General features: G+C 53.3%; 1 protein-coding gene across 2 annotated transcripts; it reads left to right on the top strand.

Annotated features, from left to right (window-relative positions):
* Positions 1–761: 761 nt before the first annotated feature.
* CYSLTR1 (cysteinyl leukotriene receptor 1) lies at positions 762–10536 on the top strand. 2 transcript variants are annotated; one of them, XM_068157491.1, is made up of 2 exons: positions 762–862; positions 8447–10536. In XM_068157491.1, the coding sequence occupies exon 2, from the start codon at positions 8493–8495 to the stop codon at positions 9519–9521; it is 1029 nt and encodes a 342-aa protein (XP_068013592.1). In that variant the 5' UTR covers positions 762–862; positions 8447–8492; the 3' UTR covers positions 9522–10536. The 2 variants fall into 2 exon arrangements, with proteins under 2 accessions (XP_068013592.1, XP_068013591.1); XM_068157490.1 differs by lacking the exon at positions 762–862 and adding an exon at positions 4545–4550.
* Positions 10537–10930: the final 394 nt, after the last annotated feature.

The following is a 10930-nucleotide window of genomic DNA, read 5'->3' as shown; positions in this document are numbered from 1 at the left end:
ACTGCCTGAAGAGAGGTTGTAGCCAGGTGGGGGTTGGTCTCTTTTCCTAGACAACCAGCACCAGAACAAGAGGACACAGTCTCAGGCTGCACCAGGGGAGGTTTAGGCTGGAGGTGAGGAGAAAGTTCTTCATGGAAGGAGAGCTTGGCCATTGGAATGTGCTGCCCAGGGAGGTGGTGGAGTCACCATCACTGGAGGTGGTTAGGAAGAGCCTGGATGTGGCACTTGGTGCCATGGTTTAGTTGGTTAGATGGTGCTGGGTGATAGGTTGGACTCAATCTCAAAGGTCTTTTCCAGCCTGGTTAATTCTGTTCTGTTCTATTCTACTATGCTTTCTGAGTGTGTGATAAATGAATGAAGCCTCCAGGCATGGGGAAAAGCCTTCTGCTGTGTTGCCTGAAAAGGGGTCATCCCCAAAGGGATGCTGAAGGTGGCTCAGCCCTTGACTGGTGTGTCTGGGGCACACAGTGTGACTTGTGACATAAGACACAGCTTAAAGAAAGCCCCAAGTCCCCCCTCTGCTGCAGCCCTCGCTTGATAAGTGAACAAAAACAGGAAGAGGAAGCAGCAGTTGGCTGTATCAGGACAGATCCTCTGATAAAGTGGCTTCCCTCTGTCTTGCAGGTTGACATGCTGGGACTCTAAAACAAACCACAGCCCAGGGAAACCCTGGCTTCTCAAATCAGCACTGCAAGACTCTCTGCAATTGCTTTAGCTTTTATTCTTTTCCAAGGTGGTTAACCATGAAAGGGACTTGAGATGCTAAGCTGCAAGGCACCAGGGATCTCTGCCTGCCATTGGCTTCAGACTACAGAAGAGCAGATTCAGAGTGGATGCCAGGAGCAAGCTTTTCACCATGAAGGTTTTGCAACACTGGAACAGGTTGCCCAGGGAGGTGGTTGAGGCCCCATCCATGGGAGGTATTCCAGGTCAGGCTTGACAGGGCTCTGAGCAACCTCATCTAGTTGAGGATGCCCCTGCTGAGAGCAGAGGGGGTTGGACTGGATGACCTTTGGAAGTCCCTTCCAACCCAGCCCATTCTATGATGACAGCAAGATCTAGAGGTGTTCAGCAGCCTGTAAAGCCAATCCTGGAATTGCCACAGGGAGGTAAAAGACAAATCAGGCCAGGATGGATGTGGCTCTGAGCAACCTGCTGTAGTGTGAGTTGTTGGAACTGGCTGATCCTTGAGGTCCCTTCCCACCCTAGCAATGCTATGATGCTATGATCAGGCTCTTTCCAGATGGTCCCAGGCAGATCTCCAATGCCCATGCCCTTAAATCTGCCTTATCCCATTGTCCTTGGAGAGGGGAATCAGGCTGATTCACCATCAAAGCATCAAATTGCCCTTATTAAGCACCAACACAACACATCTTCAGCCTCTGGTTACCTGCCAAGCCATTAAAATTTGTGTTGCTAATTAATAATCACTTTTCATAGCAGGCAAAGGGCATCTTATCTAGGCAAGTTCCTCTGGGGAAGCACTGGAGGAGCTGATGCCTCCAATGCAGACACCACTCACATGGACATCTGCTGGCATGCAGGAAGTGCCACTAATGAGCTTCACCGAGGTGTCTGTGAACATCTGCCACATCATTCAGCTCTCCAAAGTGCTCTGAAAGTCCCTGAGCAAAGTCTGCAGGGTGGTGGCTGCTTCATCTCCTCAGCATCTGTGATGTGGTTTACTAAAGCAGCTAAATGACCTCTTCCACACTATGGCTGGAGTTCAGATTGTCAGTTTGTTAGCCCAGACTTCTAGGGACCTGGAAGGAGAGCAAAGAGATCACTTTGCAGTGCAGTAGAAGTGAAATGAGAGGGGACAGCTGCCCTTGCCCAGTCCCAGGTGCTGAAGGGCAGCCCTCCTTCCCTTGCTGGCATCCCTTTCTCTCTTCTTTCCTCTTTACTTTCAGCCTTCACCACACCCCCAACTCTTCCAGCCAGCCATTCCAGAGGACTAAAGATTTCATCCAGCTCCTCACAGTGTGCACCCCAGTCCTGCTCATCGTGTCTGCACCCCATCAAATACCTTGTGCCTTCTTGGCCTTGTAGCAGAGCTACAGTTTAACCTCTCTGTAGGAAGCCAGTGAAGAAACCCTTCCTATGCTGTAAGTCTGCCTCTTCTGCCAGCACATCTGGAGCAGCAGACTTCTTAATCCCACTCCAACCTCAGCCTGACCTCACAAGCAGAAACCTTCCTGTTTGTGAGAGTAAACAGCAGAAAAGATAAGAAGAAGGAACAGCAAGGAGAAAGGAGAAGAAATAACAAAGCTGAGTAGCAAAAAGCAGAAGGAATAGCAAGAAGGGGGAAAAAAAGTTGACCCACAAAAGCAGAAGGAATGGCAGAACCAAGTAACACCACCATGGGCACCACAGCCAAAGCAAAGTACAGAACCAGGGCACACAACAGGAGGTGGTGCAGTGGGCTGCACAGTTTGGGAGGTGCTCAGGATTCCATCCTTGGGAGTCTTAAAGAGCAGGTGGGATAAAGGCCTGAGCAACCTGGCCTGGCCTGGTTTGAGCAGAAGGTTGAACCAGACATCTCCTGAGGTCCCCTCCAACCTGCATTATTCCATGAAACTATGATTTGAGCGTTCCACGCTGCCAAGTGGCTCTTGGGAGATGATCAGGCTTTGATTTGGAACTAAACCACTGATTTCAAAGCTTTGAGGGGGCTCCATGTGGAATTGGTGCTCTCCAGCAGCCTTCCCCCAGACACTGCTCAGCTGTGCACCCTTCCAGCTCTCACAGCACAGACCCTTGGTGCCACCTTTCCACCTCAGTACTGGCACGGGGCCTCGCTCATCCCTTTGCCCCTGCATGCCTCTGGGTTGCCCTTTCTGGTCCTGCCCCAGGCAAAGGCTCTGGCTCTTATCCAGCTGACACCGTGGCAGTTTGGGCTGGGTGCCTCCTGCTGCTGGAATCTGCTCTCTGTTAGTGAGGAGAGTTTGGGAAGCCCAAGAGCCTGGATGTCACTGCCCAACCCTCTGCAGGAGATCTGTTGATGTTATTACCCAATGTTGTGCTGGAAGACATAGAAGCAGCCTACAGGAAGCCTACAAGCTGGAGAAACTTCATAAGCACCAAGCACCAGTCCCTTCCCTTCAGAAAGAGCCACAGGACCAGCCACAGCCATGACACTAGGGCCCAAGGGGCTCCTGTGGGAGCAGGGCTGGAAGAATCCCCTCTCCTTTTCACCACGTGCTTTCCTCCCCATGGAATTCCACCCATGCCAACCTGGGGGAGCAAGTCCTAGAGCAGGAATGTTTCCTTCCTGCACTGAGCACCCCTAAATGAGCGTGGGGTGTCTTGCTGAGCAGCAGCTGGGCTGTGGACAGGAGCAGCCTCATACACAGGGGCATGGAGAGGCAGGGAGGGGACCCTTACATGACCTCCACATCATAGAGCTGTGATGGGAAAGGGAGGACGTGCTGAGATGTATGTCCCAGGAGCAGAAGGCAGCGTTCAGCTGGTTACTCTGCTTCAGTCTGTGTGTGTGCCTGCCACTTTGAAGTTAATTCTGAGGAAGTGTAATTTAGTATTGTTATTTCCCATGGGATCTAAAGCTTACTATTGGAGTGCCTGCCAGGGGCCAGATGAGAGAAAATCACCTTTCTGGCTCCCAAATGGTTGTCAGTGGCCAGCTCCTTCCTGGCCACTGCAGCATCTCTGTGTGACCTTTCCAATCCAAGGAAAGTCTGGCAGAGAGCTTTGCTCATCTTGGTCTCTGACCCAGGGCTGCAGGGATGAGGATGATGTGGGGACAGGCCAAACAGTTCTACTGTTGTCTGTGGTCAAGATCCCAGGAGCTGTACCTTTGAGAACCATGGCATGCTGCCACCACTTCCAGGGCAGCAGAGGGGCAAAGCTGGCACCTGAGGGCAGGAAAAGCTCTTCTGAGGTGCATGTGTTGGTTCAGTGCAACTGGAAGTCAGGATTTTCCAGTGGCTGACCTGCCACCAGGTGTAAAGATCTGCCTCCACCAGTGCGGTTGGCATCTTCATAACCTTCACTGGACTCTCTCCAGTATTTCCCTCTCGAACTGGGGAGCCCAGAACTGGCCTCAGTGCTCCAGCTGCAGCCTCGCTAGGGCTGAGTACAGGGGAAGGAGAAGCCTCCTTGCCCTGCTGCTGGTGCAGACGCCTTTAGGGCAGGAGCGCCCTCTGTCACTGCTTACACCGGCTCATCGCAAAGGAGCTGGCCGAGGTTTTACCAGGGGACACCAGCACCAGGTGGGTTCCAGGAGCTGGGGATGCAGCTCTGAGCAGCTGTTCTTCACGGCAGGTCTCAGATGCTGCAGTAGGTGCAGCTTGGAGCCACCCCCACCACACACTAGGGCTTCCCACAAAGGGCTGCCCCATCACCAGAGCAAGGGGGAGCGGGGCAGCCCTACCTCTCCCAGCAGGGACCAGCATTCCCCGACGGAAGCGGGGCGGGGGCGGCCGGCAGCCCTCCGGGGCTGGAGTCGGTGGGGCGGGGCCGGCCGGGGCGCGCCCCGCTTTAAGGGCTCCGAAGGGGCGGCCCCGGCAGAGCTGCGGTCCGGCTCGGCTACGGTGAGTTTTCATAGGGGTCGTCTCCTTTAGGAGGTGGGGGTGCCGGGCCGGATCTCCCGGGCTCAGTCCCCGGGCAGCGGCAGGATCCTGACTCGGGAGGCGGTTTGCAGCCGGCTTCGTGCCCGCGGAGCAAGGTTACACAGCGCTAAGGAGCCGGGGGGTTCGCTAGCTGCTGCTCCTTGCTGGGGTTCTTCGTTCTGCTCCTCTTTCTAAGCCCAAAGCCTATTCCTCCTGCCGAAGGGAGTTCGTTCTGAGGTGTTTTGAAGCAGCTCCTAATCCTTTCTCGGGGTTCGCAGTGGTCCAAGGACCAGTGGTGCTTCATTTCTGAGCTCAAAACAAGCAACAGCATCCTCCTGGGTCGTGTGCTTTAGGATTGTGTACTTAACTGTAGTGTAGTTTGCTTATGACAGCTGTGAACCAGGTGTGCTGCGTGAGGCAGGGAGAGCAAGACGGCGGTGCTCCTTTGCCGGGGTTTGCTTATCTCCTGTGGCTTTTCTCAGCCGGTGATCACCACCTCACCTCCTAATTCGTGCACAGCCCTGATGAGCCCCAGCTCGGCGATCTTAGAGGTCTTTTCCAACCACAACAATTCTGTGATTTAGATTGGGCATTGGGAGGAGGTTCTCTGCTGTGGGGGGTGGTGAGGCAGTGGAGCAGGTTGCCTGGGGTTGGGGCAAGGGAGGCATCCCTGGAGACGTTTGGGGCTGGACTCGACGGGGCTCTGAGCAGCCTGATCTGGCTGGGGATGACCCTGCTGACTGCAGGGGGATTGGATGAGATGACCTTTGGAGGTCACTTCCCACCCAAAGCATTCTGTGAAATAAAACGTGGCAGGAGTGAGAATTGTCTTTGTGATGCTAACCTGGTCTAAAGCCTCAGCTAGGAAATGTGGGTTGGGGGGTTTGGCCTTTCCAGCTATACTTCTAGCTGTGGGGCTCTCTCATGCTTCAACAGCCCACTTCAGTATTGAACTCAGCAGCTTTCCTTTAGTCACCACTTTAAATCCTGTTTAGACATCCTCCAGGCAGCAGGTTGTAGTTGTCTTCCAGACAAGTCCCTTGTGTGGTTGCTCACCCTCTGCTAACGCCTCTAACAACAGCAGCTGGAAGGCTGAAGGTTTGTCCCCAAAGGTGATGGAATGTTTATGTTGCAGCTCAAAGCCATATGAGCAGTGTGCCCAGGCACAAAGATCAAATAAGGAAGTTTAGCTAATGGGCTGAAATGTTTATCTCCTCGTGATCTAGACCTGGCTCTTCCTAAGAAAGATTAGACCAGGTGATCTTCGAGGTCCCTTCCAACATGGGATTCTGTAATTCCCTTGGTTCTCTCCCAGGCAGGACAGCTAAATGGGCAGAAGCCCACAGTGGCAGAAGGTCACAAGTCCTTCTGCAGACACACGTGGCTCATGCTCTCTGGAAAGCCACATGAGCATCTGAGCCCAAATGGGCAGGGGATGCAGGTTCTGCTTGCACTGCCTGGTTCCCCTCAGTGTTCCTCTCCACTTCTCCACCTGCAGCCCTGTCTCTGAGTGCTGCATCACATTGCTGCTTTTGGGACAAACTCTCTATCCCATGAGCTGGCCATGCATCTTAGTTTGTCCCATTTTCCACTCCTCCTTCATCCCAGTCCTTGCTGCCTGGGGGTGCAGGCAGATGGGGAAAGCCTCAGTGCTCAGAAGAGCTCATTTCAGCCTCTTGATCTCAAACACCTTGGTTGTGTTAGGTCTTTTCTCAGACATTAAACACATCTGTGATGCCATGGGAAGCTCAGAGACGAGTTCTTGAGCTGGCTGAGGCACTGACCTTGCTGTGTTCATGCAGTGCACAGTGTGGAAGGGTTTGCTTGGCAGGTCTGCTTGCTCAGCACTAACCCAGAGATAAGGGTAACCCTAGGAAGTGCTTCAGCACCTCTCTTAGATTATCTTGACAGTTCAAAAGCACAAGCAATGAGCTTTTAAAACTCAGAGTATTGCACTATCTGCTCCACCCAAACAATGGGTTCACCAGACCAGTGTTACCACAAGCTTCATTTTAGCCTTTTGTTGGGGTGTTGTCTTTTCATGACTTGAACCTCAAGCCTGAAGTGAAGCCCTCAGGCAAGCAAAGATGCCACGAGTGTGGGATGAAGGCAGGATCTCAGCAGCACCCAGGGCTTGGTGTCCTCTCACAGCTCCACCAGGGCAGCAGCTCCATGTTGCTGGCTGGTCCTTGCAGAGGAGAGATGGATAGAGCCATGAGAAGCTCACAGGAGTGATGTCTGCTGGTGCTCAGACCCACCCTGGGCTTCCCATCCTCTGGATCTGAGAAGCCCCCAGACTCATCCAAGCTGGGTCTGAGATCTGAATTTTGCCACCACCAGAACCAGGCTGCAGCGAGGGCAGCATCTGTGGGGTGTGGAGGGGACGTGGCTGTGAATTTGCTGCCTTCTGATCTGTGACAGCTGTGCCGAGCCTCGGCTGCCTCTTCTGGCCAAAGACCTCTGTGCAGTCACAGGGTTGGTGGCTCAGGCACCCCAGCGAGTCCCGAAGTAGCCCGAGGAAAGAAAAACCATCCTCTCTTGCCTCGAGGTTTCCCTCATCTCCTCTGTGCTGGTAGGTGCTGGGGTTTAATGTACTTGACTGAAACCTGGAAGCCTTGAGCACCCCAGCGAGGTTCTGGATTCCCAGTAAATCCTGGAGGCAGAGAGAAATTCCACTCTAATGCTGCCAGGCTGTGTTTATGGGTGAGAATGCATGCAATTTAACATCAGTGTTGAGCACATACACGGTGCAGGTCTCCCTAGCTGTTGCTTTCAGGGTGGTTTTTCTTAAGTCCTGGTATTTCATCCTGCATGCAGCCTGCAGCTCTCACCACAGCTTTGCAAGGTCTCACTGCAAGTCAGATTCTGTGTTTGGAGCATGAGAAATTGCAAATGAATGGGGGGTGGGAGGGAGGGGGAGAATATGTAAGTGTGTGCTTTTTCTCCTGCTTTACTTTATGACAACCCAAATGAAGAGCCTCATGTATCACTGCACTCAAATGAGCACTGCTGTCTGCAGGGGGGTTGAACTAGGTGACTTTGGGGGATGCCTTCCAACCCAAACCATTCTATGACTTACCTTAAATGTGATTCTCACAGAATCACCAAGATTGGAAGAGACCTCAAAGATTGTCAAGTCCAACCTGTCACCACAGACCCCATGACTGAACCATGGCACCAAGTGCCACGTCCAGTCCTCTCTTGAACACCTCCAGGGATGGTGACTCCACCACCTCCCAGGGCAGCACATTCCAATGGCTAACAACTCTCTCAGTGAAGAACTTTCTCCTCACCTCCAGCCTAAACTTCCCCTGGAACAGCTTGAGACTGTGTCCTCTTGTACTGGTGCTGGTTGACTTGGACTCATTGTACATCCCTAGTTGTTGGCACCACGGTCAGGGTGGCTGTGGTGGATGATCACAATAACATAGCTCTGCACAGATCCCCATCCCCTCCTCTGTGTGGGACAAGGTTTTTCACAGAGTCACAGGTTGGTTTGGGTTGCAAGGGACCTTTAAAAGTCATTTAGTCCAACCCTCTGCAGTCCGCAGGGACTACTACAGAAGGTTGCTCAGAGCCTCAAACAACCTGACCCGGAATGGTTCTAGGGAAGAGGGATCTACCACCTCTCTGGGCAACCTCTGCCACATCTGCATGGCTTTTAAACACACACCACCACCCCCCAGAGATGGGGATTCAACCAGTGCCCTGGACAGCCTGTTACAGGGCTTGACAGCCCTTTTGGGGAACAAGTTGTTCCTCGCATCCAACTTAAACCCCTACCCCAGTGCAACTTGAGGCCGTTTCCTCCTACTTAAAAATGAGGGTTTATTTCCATGTGCTGCTTTACACAGCTCACCTGAGCTCTTCCTCCTCAGGCCTTACTCTCATCGCCAGGCAAGGGCAGCGCCAGAGGCAGGCAAGATGTCGGGGCTGCTCGGTAACCTGTCGTGCCAGCACTCCATCGATGACTTCCGGAACCGCGTCTACTCCACGCTCTACTCCATGATCAGCATCGTGGGCTTCGTGGGCAACGGGGTGGTGCTCTACGTCCTCATCAAAACCTACCAGCAGAGGACAGCCTTCCAGGTCTACATGATGAACCTGGCCGTGTCCGACTTCCTCTGCGTGTGCACCCTGCCTCTGCGCGTCATCTACTACGTCCACAAAGGCAACTGGTTCTTCGGCGACCTCCTCTGCAGGATCAGCTCCTACGCCCTCTACGTCAACCTGTACTGCAGCATCTTCTTCATGACCGCCATGAGCTTCTTCCGTTGCATAGCCATCGTCTTCCCGGTCCAGAACATCCACCTGGTGACGGAGAAGAAGGCAAAGTTTGTCTGCGTGGGGGTCTGGCTGTTCGTCACCCTGACCAGCACTCCCTTCCTGCGCAACGGCACCTACCGCCGCGGCAACAAGACCAAGTGCTTCGAACCCCCCGAGGACTCCCAGAAGACAAACATGGTGGTGATCCTGGATCTCATCGCCCTCTTCGTGGGCTTCATCGTCCCCTTCGTCGTCATAACCATCTGCTACACCATGATCATAAGGACCCTGCTGAAGAACTCGCTGAGGAAGAACCAGGGCAGCCGCAGGAAGGCCGTCTGGATGATCGTCATCGTGACGCTCACCTTCCTGGTGAGCTTCACCCCCTACCACGTCCTGCGGACCGTCCACCTCCACGTGCTGCGGCTCAACACCGGCTGCGAGGACGCCGTCAAGCTGCAGAAGTCCGTCGTGGTGACCCTCCCCTTGGCAGCTGCCAACTGCTGCTTCGACCCTCTCCTCTATTTCTTCTCGGGAGGCAACTTTCGGAAGAGGCTGAGCACCCTCAGGAAAGGTTCTTCCTCCAGCCTGACACAAGCCTTCAGGAAAAAGTTCTCCATCAAAGAGAAGGATGAGGAACCCTTTGGAGAAAGGGCGAACGGGAAGAAAGCTGTGTCCCCTTTGTAAGGGGATTAGACCTTCCCTTAGGATCTCAGGTGGCCAGCAGAGGTCTTGGAAGCCTTCCAGAAGACATGACAGAGGATCGTGAGCCTTTGTCACCATTAGCTGTGTAATAATGATGGTGGATGGTCCGGAGTCTTCCTCAGGAGCGCTGCTTGGACATGGACAGCCACTTAAGACGGAGGAGCCACCACCAGCCAGCACCAGAAAGCTGTTGATGTGATGATAAACTCACAAGCTCTTCAAAGCCTTTATTTGTGCATTTTCTTCATTCCACCACTCTGCAAAGAGTGATCCTTCCCCCAGCCAGTGGGAAATGTAAACAGCACTGGCCAGAGGCACAGCCTGAGCAGTTGCTGACAAACAGAGAGGGCAGAGGCTTCAGTGAGCCTTCAAACAGCCGCTGTGTGCACACAGCAGCGGCTGGGACGAGTCCTGCCCTGCTCACAGCCGCCTCTGCTTTGGGTTTGGGTTTTCAAGGCAATTACGTGTGCTAGACTTGCAGGGTTGGTGGCCAGGTCTGCAAACCCAAGACCCCAGGCTTGAGCCCCTCTGCCACCCTCAATGAGCAGCTCTTCAGACTTGCTCCTGTGGGCAACAGGTCTGCAAACCCAAGAACTCAGGCTTGAGCCCCTCTGCCACCCTCAATGAGCAGCTCTTCAGACTTGCTCCTGTGGGCAATGGGTCTGCAAATCCAAGAACTCAGGCTTGAGCCCCTCTGCCACCCTCAATGAGCAGCTCTTCAGACTCACTCTCGTGAGCAGCAGACCTGCCATACATTTCTGTCTGTGGGAGCTGTTTAGAATTGCAGTATGCTGTGTGTGCACCTGAAACCTTTTGCACTGGGACTAGTCCTGTCTAGAAGGCTGCAGGATCCGGATTATCACTCCAGTTCTTCAGGAGGTCTTACCTAAAAGCAGAGCTCTGGGTGCCTGGGGCACAGTGCAAGCTCAGCCCTGCCTTCCTGAGCTGTTGGCCAAGCCTTTTGAAAGAAATAAGAACATAATTAAGAAGCATAATGGATAAGTCATTAAAAGTAATGATAAATGATAGCTGACCCTGTTTGAGAGTGTTCAATGTGCTCACACCTTGCAGTGTGAGGCGACCCAAGGCCCTTGGAGGGATCTCCAGGGAGAAGTGGAGGTTGAGAGTCTGAGTCTGGATAGAACACGAGGGACTCTTGAGTGCAGCATGGTGAAAAAGAGCTTTGCTTATGTCTTTAATCAAAATCTTGGGCAGAAGGAGACACTCCTGTGCTTTTCCAGTGAACCCGTGGAGAGGCAGCACGGTTCTGCCTTCTGCTGGAGCAAAGCCCAGCCTCAGATGTGTGCTACAGCAAGACAGAAATAGAAAATCTTGTAGGAGTGAGGCTTTTAGATGGCAAAGCTCTTGATAAACAAGCAGCAAGTGTGTTT

This window comes from Melanerpes formicivorus, unplaced genomic scaffold, assembly GCF_026170545.1.
Source record: "Melanerpes formicivorus ecotype bairdi unplaced genomic scaffold, bMelFor1.0.p_v2 SCAF_37, whole genome shotgun sequence".
Classification (NCBI taxonomy): domain Eukaryota; kingdom Metazoa; phylum Chordata; class Aves; order Piciformes; family Picidae; genus Melanerpes; species Melanerpes formicivorus.
Note: the sequence above shows the minus strand (reverse complement) of the source record. Positions and strands in the feature narration are given on the sequence as shown.

What these genes read in the sequence shown, in the direction of transcription:
- CYSLTR1 (XM_068157491.1), top strand. Translation starts at nt 8,493, where the DNA reads ATGTCGGGGCTGCTCGGTAACCTGTCGTGCCAGCACTCCATCGATGAC.